The 17,584-nt window shown below is 45.4% G+C and overlaps 2 protein-coding genes across 2 annotated transcripts in view; one reads left to right on the plus strand and one right to left on the minus strand.

The window, feature by feature from the left end:
* Positions 1-16,266, minus strand: part of LOC147084996 (Fc receptor-like protein 5) — a 34,377-nt gene extending 18,111 nt beyond the window's left edge. Inside the window, exons 1-7 of the mRNA XM_085979312.1 lie at positions 16,200-16,266; positions 15,764-15,793; positions 14,190-14,441; positions 6,759-7,013; positions 2,913-3,170; positions 1,584-1,862; positions 517-795 (exon numbers count right to left, since the gene is read on the minus strand). Coding sequence (XP_085835438.1) covers positions 517-795; positions 1,584-1,862; positions 2,913-3,170; positions 6,759-7,013; positions 14,190-14,441; positions 15,764-15,793; positions 16,200-16,266 — 1,420 coding nt within the window. The remainder of the gene's footprint in view (positions 1-516; positions 796-1,583; positions 1,863-2,912; positions 3,171-6,758; positions 7,014-14,189; positions 14,442-15,763; positions 15,794-16,199) is intronic.
* The window catches only part of LOC147084992 (Fc receptor-like protein 3), a 405,119-nt gene that overhangs the window by 195,392 nt on the left and 192,143 nt on the right, over positions 1-17,584 (plus strand). The gene's annotated exons all lie outside the window — the stretch shown is intronic.

Below are 17,584 nucleotides of genomic sequence, written 5' to 3' on the forward strand. Positions count from 1 at the left end.
TATGTTTCAGCAATCCTCTCATAAGGATGTTTTTTTCCAAACGCTACCCTCCCGCTTATAGTGATAATTAAGCATCGATGGTGCCTCCTTCCTGACTTTGCATTCAGAGGACATAAATTTCCCTGTTCGCTCTATCGTCACCCTTACCTTGTAAAAAACACTAATAAATGTCCGCTAAGCCTTGGTTACTCTTATAATATCAGTCCCAGTAGCTCAAGCCTAGCCTGATCATAAGTGTTTCCATGCATGGCGCCATGTTGGTGAATTAACACTGCCCGTTTTCTATGAGTTTAATGTTCTTTTTGCAAATCACTGCCCCCAATTGCACATGTTATCTGTGGCACAACGAATGTTTTGTATCAACATACAAATATTTATCTACTATTCAATTAATTTATGCAGTGCGTTTTAAACATATAGGTAAGCCGTGTACCAGAAGGAAGAATCCCATTGTGTGCATGTGTTGGTAATTTAGTGAATGAAAGATGATAAATAATTGCAGTACATTTTACTCACGTCTGACTGAAACTGAAACGTGATTGCTCAGTTTCTTCACCTTGCTGTTCAGAGTAATTGCTTCACACCGGTATATCCCTGAATCGTCAGGCCCAGATGCATCCTTGATGTAATAGTTGTGGTCTGCTGCTGAAATGAGAGCTTGTCCATCTTTGTAAAATACGTAACTCAAAGAAGAACTGGTGGGAAATGTTTCAACCAAACAGGCGAGTTTTAGCTGTTCGCCCTCAAATAATTGAGCTTCAGGCTCAGCCGGCAGTGTAGGTTTGGAGAAGAGCTCTATCAAATAGAACAAAATATGCATTTGATTGCTCCTTTGAAAATTCAAAGATAGAGTTATGATTGCCAAGAGCTAACGGAATGGAAGGGGTACCCGAGGCAGCAGAGGCTCAGAGTTTTGCTTCCCCACGCTGCTGAAATTAGAGGGGGGAGAATTCATGTTTGGCCGCTGTGAAAAACCGATGGCAGCAGATTGGTCATCCGTTATATACACAGCCCAATTTCTATTCCATTGACTGCCGATACGCTTTAGCACACATAATTTTAACTGTTACCCCATAAGTAATAAGACATTGTCTGACTAAACACCCTGCTGTTTCTGACCAGGTTCTGCTCGGTGCTGTATCAGACAGACGGAAACAGAGGTGATAATTTTGCCTTGGGTCATTGTGGTAAAATGTGCGCTATTGAATCTTGCGCCAATTGTACACCACGCACGATATTCCTGTCCATTGCAGACGTTGGGAGGCAAAAACTGCGGGACATATAATTGGAGGAAAATTCATTATCGCCCATTCCAAACTGTTGTAGGGAACTAATATTACCCACTATGAATGGGTACTGGTCTTCAAACTTTGAATCTATTAAAAGTGTGATTTTCAGCAAATGCATGGATTTTGTAAGAGGCATATGGCGCTATGATTTAAACAGGGCTGCTCCAAAATTGATTTACTACGTGACAACATTATTTACGAGGCTGGATCCCTCCTCTATGTTTACTTAACTATAATTGCCTGAAGAATTATTTAAATGAAAGATGAACAATAATTACAGTTGGTTGTCCCTACCATTTACCGAAATGTACACCTCATCACTCTCCTTTTTCACACCGCGTTTCAAAGCATTTGCTTCACACTGGTAAGTCCCCGAGTCGTTCAACGAAGCTGCCCCCATGTGCTTAAATGCGTTGTATGAACTCAAGCTCAGAACTTCGCCATTTTTGTAAAATGTGTATCTGATCATAACATTGTGCCAGAATATTGGAACAAAGCAGGTCAATTTCAAATGTTGTCCTTCAAATATTTCAACTGCAGGCTCAGTCGTCAGTTCGGGTTGGGAGAAGAGTTCTGTGAAAACAGAATCTGTATTGACAGATAAAGGTTCCTATGACAGAGTTAAACAAATTGGTGACGATATTAATCAGAGAAAGGCAATATGATAATCGCCACCAGGGGGCGGTCATACTGAACGATTCCCTGGCTAATCAGCAGCTCTATTGTGGAACTCTAGAACAGGCAACATTATCATACTGTAATGGAAGTCCCCTCTTATTTATGTTTGTGGCGAAGTTAATCTGCTTACTATATCTGCTGAAACAGAAAATCCACGCTGGGCAAAACATATGCTTCAGCAGGAATCTTCCAGTGCAACTTTTCTCTCTTAGCCATTCCCTGCTGTGTCCCACCATTTACAATGATCAGGGTGATCTCCCTAAATGTTCACAGCTACATCGCTCAGTTACCAGCCAGCCCCAAACTCAGCTGTAAACAACTGGAATTATAAAGAATCGAGGTTCTGGTGGCCAGGGCGTGGGATCTGTGAATGATATATTGCACCCACTGAGAAGACAAGGATATCCAAGGGGATCTTCTCCAAGATTTTAGTAGGTGTCTGTGATAAAGTCCACGCCAAATACATAAGGGAAAAGAGCTAAAGAGAGGTGAGAGGCGCACAAAACGTATTCTATCCTTCCACAAAGTCCGTCAGCGAACACACCACTGTTGTTCCAGGAACTCAAGAGGACCTGCTAGTGATTATTGTCAACACCTCTTCCTGGTTGTTGTGGAGAGGCAACATCATAGGCCGGTTTCGTGGGAGAAAACTCCCCGTCAGTCTCTAGATGCGGCATTGTGATAAAGTGGGTAGCTGCCAACTGATCTCCCGAGGTGGGAAAGGAGGAGAAAGATATCTGCCGGCGCTGGCAGGGGGGGAAATCCACCCTGGGTTAAATATCGGCTAAAGTAGCACGTTTTTAAATAAACATTATATGACCTAACGGGAACAAATTCTTCTGAGATCATGCTGCTATGTTTAATTTTGTCCAGATTCAGAATTTATCGGATTGTACACCTGTAATATGGAAACATATTCAAAAGATTGAAGTGTTGCATACGTACCTTGAACGTGAACATGAACACTTCGAGACTTCTTATTGTCAATAGTACAAAGGTACGATCCGCTGTCTTTTGAACTATTGACTCTAATGCTATACCGGGCATTCCGATAATTCAACTTCATTGAGTGGATCCTTCTATTGCCTTTGCAAATGTGAACATCTTTTTTCCACCAATAATAGTTGCTGCACTGACAATTCAGATCCAGAGTATCTCCTTCCAAAAGCGAAGTTGGGTCGGCCTGTAAGGTCACATCGCCATCTAATGTTGGGAGCAAATTTCGCGGTTATAGTTCAACAAATGCTTAACTCCAACTTAGGACTGCTTCTTCAACAACCCAAATGCATTGGACACGTTATATAACCCCAATCCCAACTCCAATCCAGTCTGGGACAAATGAAGAATAGAAGGCAAGCAGTGGTCAGTTGATGTTGAATTTACTGATGGCGGCAATTGGGGTTTATTGATATCACTCTCCTTGTACAGCACTTCCCCACCATTTGGCCCAGCTCTTCTTAGGGTGGAAGTCTGTGAATTAACTATGTTGGCAATAACGGATTAGGTAAATTCGTCGATGCTTTTTCAGGTACTAAGTGACAACTGAACGTGAGCCATGTGACAGGAAATTGAGAGTTCTGCGGAGGCTGTGTGGGGACAGATATTAATAACTAACCCATTTTCTAAGAAACTTTACTGTAGAATTGGCTTCGTTTCCAGTCATCTCAGTGTAGTGTAATTTCACCTCTAAGGCCAGAGCGCTATTCAATTTTTAAACACATTGGCCTAGAAATTCACTATGGCCCCGCCAGCTGGCTAACGCCCAAAAGTTAGCACTGGGCGGGAAGCCTATAGCGATCGTCAGATATTCATTGTTAGCACACCAATTCGGAACCGGGCGCTATACCAGGGTGTGCCCGCCTCCGCTTGGGGCGCTGACACTGAATATCAGCGCTCTTGGCACCGCTGCGCCACCCGCTGCGGAGCGGCAGGCTGCGGTACTGCAGGCCTCCTCCTTCTCTTCAGGGGGAGCTGCCTGCAATGGGGAGATCGCTGCTGGATAGTGCCAGCAAATGAGCCCGGCACGACGGAGAAGTGCCGGGCTCGCGGAAAGCAGCCGGCAATGCCGCGGGGGGGGGGCGGAGGAGGAGGCCGGGGAAGGAGGTGCGGGCAGGCGGCCGCCGAAAAAGCGGCCGGCCGCACCTTCCATTTTAAAGCGCCCCACTAATGCAGCAGGACGGCCCCGTTTTCTGGTCGCTGTTTGCAGCAACTAAATATGGGGATCGGGCCGGTTTTGGGGTGGAACCGGGGCACTGCGCACACCGATGACGTCATCGGTGCCGGCGCAGTGCTTACAGCTACCGCCGCCAATACCGCTGCGCTGAATATCTGCGCAAACTCATTTCTGGCGCAAAATCACTCTTTAGGCGTTAACTGGGCGCAAAGCTGGCAGCGCCTTAATGAATTTCTAGGTTGTCTTTTACTATGAAAAGAGAATACGGCATTAACTTACATTTATAGAAAGCCTTTAACTAAACAAAATATGACGAGTACACACAAGAACATGCCAGGCCACTGCAGGATTCGGGATTGTGAGGGCGGTGCCAATTATCAGATTATTGCTGACCAAGACGGTAAGACTACGTTCCTTCTCTATCAGCTTGATAGAGTGACTGGGGAGGGGGTACCGTGTAGATGGCAATGAAGCAACGCTTATACTGAAAGTCTAAGGCGACGAGTTCGGGTGTTCAACCAAGGACGTTGTAGCTATTCCAAGCCACAGGGCTACAACATGTGTCCTTTGCCTGGGCGTTAAGCAACGCCTCAGCAGAGCACGGAATAGAAAATGCGGCGATAAGGATCAATTACCGCTTACAAAACCCATCGTATATTTATGCCACTGATTTCAATACTGGGAAACTCCGGTGGATTCTGTGAGGAAACTTCCATCCACTCAACCAGATTCTGGAAAGTGTGCATCCAGCTCATTTTCCTTTGTGAGTTACCCAGCGAGCACAGGGTGCCAGAGTTTATTGTGAGCATAAGTGAAGCATTGCCCCAAATTTTCTTGACTCAGCTAAACTCTATCATCCATTAGCAATAAATCCGTATAGGTTGGGACGGGCTTACACTGGTCTCCATAGGGCAGTAATAGGCGCACAACTGTAGGCCGGAGAGCACTGATGCTAGTCTCATGTTGACTGTCAAATCGGGCTTTAGTTTGCGGCCCAGGATCAGCAATTGAAAGTGCTCCAGGACCTAAGATCGGCAGGCTGGGGTTTGGATGGAAGACGTGAAATCAAACAACCACCTGCCTTCTTCTCACTTTAGGCTACTCACGGATCCACACAAATAATTTGTTTGGCAGATTCTCCTTTTGCAAGATCCAACAGCAGTTACCATTAGATTCCCCTCACTTGGGGTCCAAAATTGCCAAGTGAATACGAACATTTTTCGAAATTCCTGCACACCCCTCCAGACATTCCTTCATGCTTACATAGTATTCCATACTTGTCACAGCATAGAAACAGGCCATTTGGTCTAACAAGACCATTAACGTGTTACTACTCCGCACGAGCCTCCTTCCAACCTACTTCGTCTAGCCCGACCAACATATCCGGATACTGCTTTCTCCTTCATCTGTTTATCTCGATGGCCCAGAAATTCGGGTCTCCACGGGTGAGTATGCATGGGGTACTCATGTGTAGGCCCAACAAAAGTGCCGGTTTCGTGCATGCGTGGGAATCTGGCACTTCCATTCGCCTGAAAGAAGGGGTTTACAGGTGAAACGTGTGCGCCGGAGAGGCAGCATATGCGCATCGATTTAACTTTCTTTTGCAGGTTTCTCCGGGAAGATAAGTCTCCAGCAGTTACACTTTTAAAAAGCAGGCGCAAGGCCTGCTTTTAACAAGGTAAGTGGTGAATGAATTCAAATTAAAACATTTTTTCCACAGATTGATTATTTTTAAATAATTTAAAGAAAGGTAAGTTTATTTTTAGCCCCGTTAGAAAATGTAATTATTTTTGTCAAAAATTTAAATTATTGTTTAAAATAATTATTTCATGTAATTTACAGTTATTTTAAAAATGTGATCTTTTTAAAAAATTATTTGAAGTTTTAGTGATGTTTTGGGGTTTATAGTATTTACAGCTTTGACAGCTCTTCCTGTCAAACTTATGAATGAAGCATTCCCTGCTACCATGGCCCACATCATCCCAGCGGACGCTTTGAAATAACTGCGCCCCTGGGATAAGCAAGCACTGCGTTGGCAGAGGCCCAGGATCGGAATCCACAGGGGCCCACAGCACAAAGGCCGGCGCGCTAGGTAAGTGCAGGTCGGAGGCTTGCACCCGCGGGAAGCCTCCGATCTGAATTTCTGGGCCATTGTCCCTTAAATAGCGTCTACAATATCTGCCTCGAATACTCCTTCTGGTGGCGTGTTCCACATTCTAAGCACCCTGTGGTTATTAACCCATATGCAGGCCTGCTGATAAAAGTATGGGGACGCGCACAAAATCGCCCAGCAGCGTAAAGGCACTGAAAGTAAACGTAAAGGGTCTCCAAGTAGAGTTCCTCAGCCTTCCCAGGAGTAAACAAGGGGGAAACCTCCCCTCACACTTTTTTCGGTAGGCACTCGATGCCCATACAATTAACTGAGTGTATAATTTTGCGACCTGGACTCCAGATACTTGACAAAAGTGAACGCATCTGAATGTTTTCCAATTAATCACAAATATTTCCCAACTACAACAGAATTTACCTCGCAAAAGAATGTTCTTCGAAACCTTCCCATCGTTAAGCAGCCAACCAACTTTCAAATTTGGAGAAACATAACACAGCCAGTGACAAACCTGTTACGGTGACATCTACTTTCGGAGAGACCCACTTCCTGTTGAGTATTTTCAGCTCACAACGATACGATGCTTCGACTGATGTTTTCGCGTTTTCTATGTTGTACCGAGATTGAAAATTTCTTGCTATTAACTCTTCATTTCGATACCACAGAAAAACTTTGTGACCTGTTGATTTTCCGTTGGGCACCAAACACTTCAGAAAAATGTTTTCACATCCTGGCGTGGCTTCCAGAGTTAAAGCCATATCAGAAGCTGCAAATATGTGAGAAAGATAAAATAAGTAATTACTGGAATATATTAAAGAACATGTATCAAATCCTGAGGACAATTGTCTTTAAACTGCAGCGCAGCATCCGGGTATTGCGCTATCACCTCAGCAACTTACAAGTCGAAAAGCCAGAGCGACTCTTCCGACATCAGAATGTCACGTGCTCCTTTCTATGTTGAACTGACATTCCCTTAACTTGTCATTCACACTTTTATTCAAGGACCTACAGTTCGGGACCCGATCGATTCCACAAATTAGGAACAAGCTCAGTCCTCTCTCAAGGACTTTTTGGTGTATGTTCATCATGTATGAAGAGACTAAAAGAGCAGGAATAAAATCAGAAAATGCTGCAAATACTCAGCAGGCCAGGCAACATTCGTGGAGAGAAAAACAGAGTTAACGTTTCAGGTCTGGGACCCTTCAGGGACTGTTCTGCTTAGAGCGGAGCTGGTTAAGTGGAGATTTAATTCAGTTGTCCAAAGTCAGCAGGGATTTTGATAGCTTAAATGGGGAGAAACGGTTTCGACCAGCAGGAGTGTCGGTAAGCAGAGGGCACCGATTAATTAGCAAAAGAATCAGAGGAAAGGGCAGGAGATTTTTTTTTAACAAAGCGTGTTTTTTAAGTTTTAGAACATACTGCTGAAAAAGGGTGGTGGGTGCAGATTCAGTTGTAACTTCCAAAATGGAATTAGATATATACTTTAAGGGGAGAAGATTTCACGGCTATGGGGTAAAGGATGGAGAGTGCGACTAATTGCATTGTTCTTTCAAGGAGCTAGCACAGGCAACATAAGAACCTGAACAAGGCCACCTTCTCTGCTCTATGTGGAGTCAAGGCTTTAAAATCAAGGCATCACCGACTGTTCAGGTGCCTCGTGTATCAGTCTGAAAGCCCATTGAACTAAACCATGAGCAGGAAGTTCATCCAGTTTTCTCCTCAGCCTTGTCTACTCGGGCAACAGCAAACTAATCAATTGAGCCCATAAGTCTGTGTGGTAACAAATTGAAATTCTCTCGGATATTTATCAACCCGCCTCTGTTACTCCAGCAGGTATGCGACAGAAATCCAGTTTGCGCTTTCAAGGGGTTCCACTGCATTTGCAGTGATGTAGCAGCCACTGTGCGCGCGCAGCTCCGAAGGAATTTCCTGTCATAATGCGCGAACACCATGATAACTTGTTCTTAGAGAGACACAAGACAAGGCACTAAATTTAGGCCTCAGACCTGCAGCTGCACTTCTCAACAATCCTGATCCCAGGGTAGTGTTTGCAAGAAAAACTGTAGGTAATTTCCACTTTTACCATCAAAATAAAATGGGCAGCAATGGACCGGCCTCCCGGTACAGGCCCCGCCTGAATTTCTCTTCCCTTTAAGGGAATGGAAATGAAAATTACGCGTGAGTTGAAATGGGCGGGCGATTCGAAATCACCCGATTTTTAAAGTACTTTAAAAGTTAAATTTAATTCCACTTGTGTATAAATTGGTCTTGGAAGGTAACGTAAAATGGGCGACATCGAATCAGCAGCCCGCTTTATTCTCAGCCTCATGTTCTTTCCCATTGATTACCCCCCCAAGCTGAGGGGGAAAAATTCGGCATCGCCTGATTTGGGGCGCTGTTATTGGCCATGCGCAATGTTTAGGGCCTGGCGCTAATTAGCGCCTCTGACAGCAAATTGGCTTTTATTGCCCCTGGCTTCACACCTGTCTTAAGGCGCAAACGCCAAGGAGTCAGGCACTACCTCTGAGTGCTGCTGAAGCAAGGAAGTGAAAATCAAAATAAACCTGCAAAGTGCTGCTCAGTACTCAAAACTCCTTCACACAGTGTTGAATCTCGCCAGAAGTCTCTCTCTCTCAGACTGCATGGTGCAAAAATGTCAGCTACAAAAAAGGGCAGGAAGCGGTCACCTTTAAATAGCGCTCCCCTAGTCCCTTTCTGACAGCATATCGCTCCCCTCAACCTGTCGTTGCTAGCGGCAGGCATTAAGGCAGGGGGCACTCGACTGACGCCACAATCTGCCGGCGCAGGAGATGATGTCGGTAGTGTTTAGCGCTGCCGCAAATGTCCAGTTCATTTTCCGAGCTGCACAAATATCGCCACACCCGGACTCTAGTTGCTTTGTGCCCCAATTTGCGCCCCCTTAATGCGCTAACGGGAGGCGCAAAGAACTGAATTTCTCCCCCTCTGTGCCTACTGGATGCCCAGAACCATCCACCCGTGGTCGAGTATATCTAGAATCATATCAACTTACAGCACAGAAGAAGGCCATTCGGCCTGCCATGCCTGTGGCGGCTCGTTGAATGCTGTCCAAATTAGTCCCATACTCCAACGTTTTCCCATTAACCCTGTAAATTAGTCCTCTTCCAGTCCTTGTCCAATCGCCTTTTGAACATTCCCATGGAATATGCGTCCATCAACCTTTCAGGTAGGGTGTTACAGATCTTCACAACCCTCCATGCGAAAACAATCTTCTCATTTCTCCTCTAGTCCTTTTGCCAAATAATTTAATCCCACGACCTGTGGCTACCGACCCACTGGCCAGAGGCAAGAGTTTCACCCTACTTGCTTTATCAAACCTCCTCCTGAATGCTGATACCTCTATTAGGTCTTCCCTTAACTTTCTATTCTCTAATGAAAACAATCCCAGCTTCTCCAATCCCTCCAGATTATTGAAGTCCCTCATTCCTGGTACCATCATGGTAAACCTTCTCTGCACCCACGCCAGGGTTTGACATCTTTCCTAATGTGTGTTGCCCAGGATTGTACACAATTATTCAGCTGAGGCCTAACCAGTGATTTTCAACTTTCAGCATGGCTTCCTTGTTTCTGATTCCAGTGCCCCTTTTGCAAAACAACGTATGCCATATGCTTTCCTAACTCTTTCCTATCCACTTGCACTGCAACATTCAAAGTTTTGGGATTATGCACAACAGATTCCTCTGCACTTGCACCCGCTTTGAAATAGTACTGTTTAGATAATACTGTCTCGCCATGTTAGTCCACCCAAAATGAATCATCTCAAACTTATCCGCATTAAATTGCATCTGCCCTGTGTTTGCTCATTTCACCAGTCTGTCTATGTCCTCCTGAAATCTACTGTTATCCTCATCACTTTTCATTACTTTTCCAAGTTTTGGAAAACCTGCAACCTTCGAAATGGAACAGACTGTACCCAAGTCCAGGACATTAACATACTTGCTGGAGTGCCCAGCTGTGCCGAGGGTTTTTTGAGGGCATGTTGTTATGAAAAAAGAACAAATAATTTTTATATATATAAATGAGTGTCTGTCAGCCTGTCTGTGTGGGAAGGAGAGAGAGAGAGAGGGAAAGAGTGAGGGGGAAGGAGAGAGAGAGAAAGGGGCAGGAGAGACAGGGGAAGGAGAGAGAGAGAGAGGGGGGCAAGGAGAGAGAGAGAGAGAGAGAGAAAGGGGGAAGAAGAAGAGAGAGAGAGAGAGAGAGAGAAGGGGGAAGGAGAGAGAGAGAGAGAGAGACTGAGGAGGGGAAGGAGAGAGAGAGAGAGGGGGAAGGAGAGAGAGAGAGAGAGGGGGGAGAGAGAGAGGGGGGAAGGAGAGATAGAGGGGGGAAGGAGAGAGAGAGAGAGAGAGAGAGGGCAAAGGAGACAGAGAGAGAGAGGGGGAAGGAGAGACTGGGGGAAGAGAGAGAGAGAGAGACTGGTGGAGAAGAGAGAGATGGGGGGGCAAAGAGAGAGAGAGATGGGGGGAGACAGAGAGAGAGATGGGGGAGAGAGAGAGAGTGGAGATTGGGGGAGAGAGAGAGAGAGAGAGAGAGAGACTGGGGTTAAGAGAGAGAGACTGGGGGAGAGAGAGACTGGGGGTAGAGAGGGACTGGGGGAAAGAGAGAGAGAGAGAGACTGGGGGGAAGAGAGAGAGAGAGGCTGGGGGGAGAAGGAGGAGACAGGGGAGACGAGAGAGAGAGAGAGACTGGGGGGAAGATAGAAAGAAAGAGACTGCTGGATTTAGTTCGGGATAAGCCTGGAGAAAGAAGGCGAGCTCTCCCTCACTCTCCCACCCCTTCACTCTTTCCCTCCCTCCCCCTCTCTTCCTGCCACTCACCTCCCTGCCGCTCTCTCTCCCATCCCCCCTCTCTCCACCTGCCCCTCTCCCGCCCCCTCTCACTCCCTGCCCCTCTCACTCCCTGCCCCTCGCTCGACCCCTGCCCCTCTCTTGACCCATGCCCCTCACTCGACCCCTGCCCCTCTCTCTCGACCCCTGCTCCTCTCTCTTCCCCTGACCCTCTCTCCCCCTCCCCCTCTCTCTCCCTGCCCTCTCCCACTCCTCTCGCTCCCTCTCCCGCCCTCTCTGTCCCACCCCCTCTCTCCGTGCCCTTCTCTATCTCCCCTCTCTCCCTCCCCCCTCTCTCTCTCCCCCCTCTCTCCCTGCCCCTCTCCCTCCCCGCTCTCTCTCCCTCCCTCCCCCCTCTCTCTCACTCCCCCCTCTCTCTCCATCCCCCTGTCTCTCCCTCCCCCTGTCTGTCCCTCCATTCCTTTCTCTCCCTCCCTCCCCTCTCCCCCCCTAGCGCCTCAAGCCCGGCAAGACTCACCTCGGTACCAGAATGGAGTCAGTCCGACACCGGCAGGCCTGGTGCCCATCGCTCCGAAGCAAGCCCAGGGTTCGCCATGGTTAAAGCGGCGGGCTTTTGGACCCGGTGTGCAGGGCAGCAGTCGAACGCCTTTCGCTGCGGACTCCCGTGTCTGATTGCGGTCGGGGATGGCTCATTGGAAAGCCCCGGTTTTCCCGGTCTGACACTCATGGAAAGAGAGAGAGGGGGAAGGAGAGAGAGAGAGAGGGAAGAAGAGAGAGAGATAGAGTGAGGGAGAAGCCTAGGCCCCGGGGTCTTGGGCCCCCGCACTGACGGGCCCGACCGAGCCCAGCGCCCTGGGCAGCCCGTGCTCAATAGCCGCCGCTTGGCTGTGGCCGGGAACCTGGGACTGGAGTAGCACTGCCGGTGGTTGGAGAAGCCTAGGCCCCGGGGCCTCGGGCCACAGAGCAGTGAGGGAAACAAAAATGTGTGTTAAATTGATTTCGAGATGTTCTAACTTTTAATACATTGAAACACGAAATTTAAATATTTACAAATTAATTTTGTTGTTTTAAAACTATTTATTTGTGTTACTTAATGTGGCGGGTGCCCGCTTTCAGCATTAAAGAAATGACGGCCACGTATCAGGAGGCTGGAGGATTAGGCCCGCCCACACACGCAATGAAACGCCCCCCGTGACGCACCGATTGGTCAACCATCAGGTCAGTCAACTGTAGGATTTGTCAACCATCACGTCACTCAATTCTAGCCCCTGTAGGATGTCCCGCCCACACACGCAATGAAACGCCCCCCGTGACACAACGATTGTTCAACCATCACGTCAGTCAACGCTATCCCCTGTACGATTGGTCAACCGTCACGTCACTCAACGCTATCCCCTGTACAATTGGTTAACCATCACGTCACTCAACGCTAATGAGCGGAGTTGTCCGATTTTTGAACGTTTTTTGTATGCTGTCCGAACAATTTCTATCTGACCAAAAAATAAATACACCTATGAGACTCCCCTAATGATAAGCTTTCTTTTGATATAACATGCATGTAGGTACGCTCTATAACGTTTGAGTGTATAGCGGACAGACAAACAGACAGGCAAACAGGCAGAAAAACAGACAGGCAGAGAAACCAACTCTTTTATATATATATATAGATAAGAAGATAAGTAATGTGTCTAATATTACCGGCTGTGGACCCCAATGCATACATCTCTACAGTAAGATAAACATATTGTCACCACTATTCTCTGACTGATATCTCCAGGCCAATTACGTACTAAAATGACCAACCTCCCTTTAGGGTTCATGTGCTTCATTTTACGAATAAGTCTTTCATGTCTTAATTTATCAAATGGCTTTTGAAAGTTCATATACATAACTTCAGCTGGACTAACTTCATCAAACAGCTCCGTTACTTCAACAAAATTGTAAGTCTTAATCAGATATGGTTTGCATTCAACAAATCTGTGCTAGCTATGCATTTTTAGCCCATGCTTCCCCAACTGAGAATTAATGTTGTCCTTGACAATGTTCTCTATTAGTTTTCCATCCACTGTGGTAAGGTAGTGATACAACGATTTTCACGATCTCAAAACTTCCCAATTCACCGGGAAGGCCGATGAAGTAGGTTTTTAAAGTGTAGTTATGGTTGCAATGTAAAAAATATGCTAAGACAGAGGTCCCACAAACACTAATGTGATAATGACCAACTGTCTTTCTTGTTATTCGAATGCAGTTTGCAAATCACAATTTTTATGTCTGATGGTTGAACATTAAATAAACTTTATAAAATCTGGTCACCCAACAGATGCCCTTCATTAAATTACTGTCAGAGGGATTAACGAAGTTTAACTGTAATATTAACTTGTTTGCTATTTTAGGGAGCCTTGCTTCAATGCAAGATCAGTGGTTATGACTCCATTGAAAAAAGTGAAAATGGAAGTCCTATGAACAAGTAATGAATGAATTTAGTAATACAACTAACTCCAATTTGTATGGCTGTATTTTCAAATCTGGGTTAATCAGAAGTTTTGCTTGGTAGGATTTGGGGTTAAGATTGCCGCATGTTTCTGCCCAGTGATCATTTGGCATTATTATTCAAGCATTGAATACGGTTTGTTTTACTGTATTACGTTATACTGAATGGCCTCTTTAGAAAAGTAACTTTTCTGGAGAAGAGCTGAGCTGACTATGGGTCAAAGTTCACCGACTGAGATTTGACTCATTGGGCAGCAACCAACACACCCGGTGCCCAATTGCCTCTGTGACAGTAGGTCGTGGGTTCGAACCCGAGTCCAGAGAATGCCGTTGTCAGCATTGTCGTAAATGTACCCTTTCGGATTGGATGTTATACCGAGGCCCCACATTCCCTCTTAGTTGGACCAGCAGAAGTGAAAAGATGATCTGGTCATTATCACTTTGCTATTGGTGGGAGCTTGCTCTGCCCGGATTGTCTGTCATGTATCCAACATTACAAGAGAGTCTTTATTTCAGAAGTACTTAATTATCTTTGAAGTGCTTTCGGAGATCGTGGAAGATGCTATATCATTGCAGATTTTTCTTTCTTTTACTGTATTCTATGATAATAAGTGTCAAAGTTCACCTACCGATGGTGACCACTTCCAGAGGTTCACTCCTCTGCCATTTATTTGTCCACGTTTCACACTGATAAGAGCCTCCGCTGCTATTGTCCGCACGTGTTTTATAAATCTCATTCGGAGGTTCCGGTAAGTATTGATTATTTTTCAGCCAATACGTAGAAGTAGTTCTTAGACTGTATCGACACTGCAGCTTAAAATCCTCTCCTTCCTTTACCACACCACTGCTGGGATAAATAACAAGTACTTCTGGTCCAGGAGCTGCAGAAAGGAATTTATGATTAGAAATATTGAAATTTCTAATCTTTGCACTATTCACTGTAGTAGGTACAGTGAGTAATTTCTACTCAGTGTGCCAACCAGGCGCTAGCTATTGAGTGCCTATTCATCGAAGTTTCTATTTAAGAGGTGATATCGCCTTTCTGAAATTGGGTGGTAACGGCCTCGAAATGGGATCGGTAGACATACCATCCCTTTAACGCCAGCACTCTGCCCCCTACCATTTGTGTAAGTACCAATGGTTGGGCGTTACAACCGATTCCCTGTATCAGGCGGTAGTCGTTTTAACTATAACAAATACAGTAAATTATAACAGTGTATCCTTATTTACTGTATCAAAACCTTTCATGATTTGGAACACCTCCGTCAAATCACACCTTAACCTTCTGCATTCAAAGGGGAAGAGCCTTAGATGCTCTAAAAACTGAAATCCCGTGTCCCTGGTTCAATTTTAGTAAATCTCCTCTGCAATTTCCCACGTTAAGTTGCATCTGCCATGTGCATGCCCATTTTGCAAGTATGTCTTTATCCTCCTGAATTCTGATACTATCTTTTGCATTGCTTGCTACGTTTCTGATCGTCTTTGACTTCTGCAAGGTTTGTAATTGTGTCCGGTATACCCAAGTCCAGTTGATATCATTATCAGACAGAACAGTGATCACAATACAGAACTCTGAGAGACACTACTGAATATCCCATTCCAGTCACAAAAAGCAACAATTCATCAACTACACTCTGCATTTTTGTCTCAGCAAATTTCTTATCTACGCTGCCACTGCCCCTTAATCACATGGTATTAATTTTTGCTTACAAGTCTGTTATGTAGCACTTCATTAGCCGCACTGTGAAAGTCTATCAACAACATTAACTGCGCTAATTTCACCAGCATTCTCAGTTGCTTCATCAACGACCTGTCTATCTATACATGAATTTATTTACTCAATTATGATTACTCGCTGCCAATTCTCAGTTAATTGAGCTGGCTGTCACCCAGACTAATTTCTAGGCCACGTTATCTTTAATATATGATGGCAGACCTTAAACATGGCGCTGAGGCTTAAAACCGGTGTTCTGATTTGCCAACCATGAGAGAAAACGCCCAAGTTACATTCCCACTTAATCAATCAAAATGATGATCGAGCGTTTCTCTTTTTGGTGGCGAATCCAGAACGTCAGTTTTACACTCGGCCGACCAGCTGACAATTACTCCATTCCTGAATTGCTGCTGTTCTACAGCTAAAAATTGGAATCAATCATTCAAAAAACTGAATTGTTTTTAATAATTGACATTATTTTCATCATACCTTGTGTGGTCGCTTGATGCGTGATATGCACTGAAAGAGAGAAGACAATGTAAAATATGTTTCATTATCTGTGACCATCAAATTTAACCTCAGCAGCTAAGCTGTAAGGCAGCTGAATACAGGAAACAAACAGGGGTGAAATTCGACTTCGGCATCACACAAATCAGTCGGTTACACATTTGCCGCCAGTCTATACATGCTGCCAGGTATTGTTCCGTTAATTAAATGTAAAATATTAGCACATCGAACTATTCAAATTTACCCTCGCACGAATCAAGAAACAAATTTACACACATTGTGATTTTACCTTAAACATTCACTCTCTCCACCACCGGCGTACTGTGGCTGCAGTGTGTACCATCTACAAGATGCACTGTATCAACTCGCCCCGTCTTCTTCAGCAGCACCTCCCAAATCCGCCATCTATACCACCTACAAGGACAAGGGCAGCAGGTTCCTGGGAACACTTCCACCTCCAGCTTCCCTTCCAAGTCACACACCATCCTTACATGGAAATATATCGCCATTCCTTCATTGTCGCTCGGTCAAAACGCTGGAACCCGTTCCCCAACAGCACTATGGGAGCACATTCACCACATGAACTGAAGCAGTAGAAGAAGAAGGCTCATCACCACATTCTCAACAGCAATTAGAGATGGGCAATAAATGTCGGCATTGCCACGGAGGGTCACATCCCATGAACGAATAAAAACAAATGTATGAATCTGCAACACTCTCAAAAAAGGCTGTCTGTCTGAAGGTCTATTGGAGCTTTCAAGACTGTGAACGGTAGACTTTCGTTGATTAAGAATATCAATGGATATTGAGCAAAGGCGAGTAATGGAGTTCAGGTACAGATCAGCCATGATGTAAAATGGCTGATCTGCACCTCAATGGCATATCAGGCTCGAGGGGCTGAATGGCCTACTCCTGTTGTTATGTTCCTATCATCAGCTAACTCCACATTATCATCATAAACGTCACAAGTAATAAATCTGGAATAATTACTAATATCAGTAATGGTAACCATGAAACTGTCGGATTCTCGTACCAATCCATCTGGTTTACTAATGTCCTAAAGGGAAGGAAATCGGCCATCCTTACCTGGTCTGGCCTATATGTGACTTCGGACCCACAGCAACGTGTTTGACTCTTAATTGCCGATTGAAATGGCCCAGCAAACCACTCACTTGTAACAAACCACTACGAAACAAAAAAATAAAAATGAACCTGGACAAACCACCCAGCATCGAACTCGTCACGGGCTATGGATACGGCAATGGCACATCCAGCCTAATCAAAAGTGGTTCGGTAGCACCGCAACTGGCAGAGCTGGCTGAGTCCTGAAGGACATATCTGCCGGTCTTGTCCTGGGACAAGTGTTGAGAGAGCCAACACGAGGGAAAAACATACTTGACCTCGTACTCACCAATCTATCTGTCACTGATGCATCTGTTCATGACAGAACTGGAAGCAGTGACAATTGCACAGTCATTGTGGAATCAAAGTCCCATCTTCACACTGAGGACACCCTCCATCGTGTTGTGTGGCACTACCACCATGCTAAATGGGATATATTCACAACAAATCTAGCAGCTCAAAACTGGACATCCAAAAGGTGCTGTGGGCTATCAGCAGCAGCAGAATTGTATTCCACCACAATCTGAAACCTCATGGCCCGGCATATCCCTCACTCTTACATTACCATCAAGCCAGGATAACAACCCTGGTTCAATAAGGCGTGTAGAATAGCATGCCAGGAGCAGCAGCACACCTACATACAAATGAGGCGCAAATCTGGGGAAGATGCAAAAAAGGACT

This window comes from Somniosus microcephalus, unplaced genomic scaffold (genome assembly GCF_052327205.1).
Source record: "Somniosus microcephalus isolate GS21.2 unplaced genomic scaffold, FLI_Smic_1.0 unresolved_chr9, whole genome shotgun sequence".
In the NCBI taxonomy this organism is placed as follows: Eukaryota; Metazoa; Chordata; class Chondrichthyes; order Squaliformes; family Somniosidae; genus Somniosus; species Somniosus microcephalus.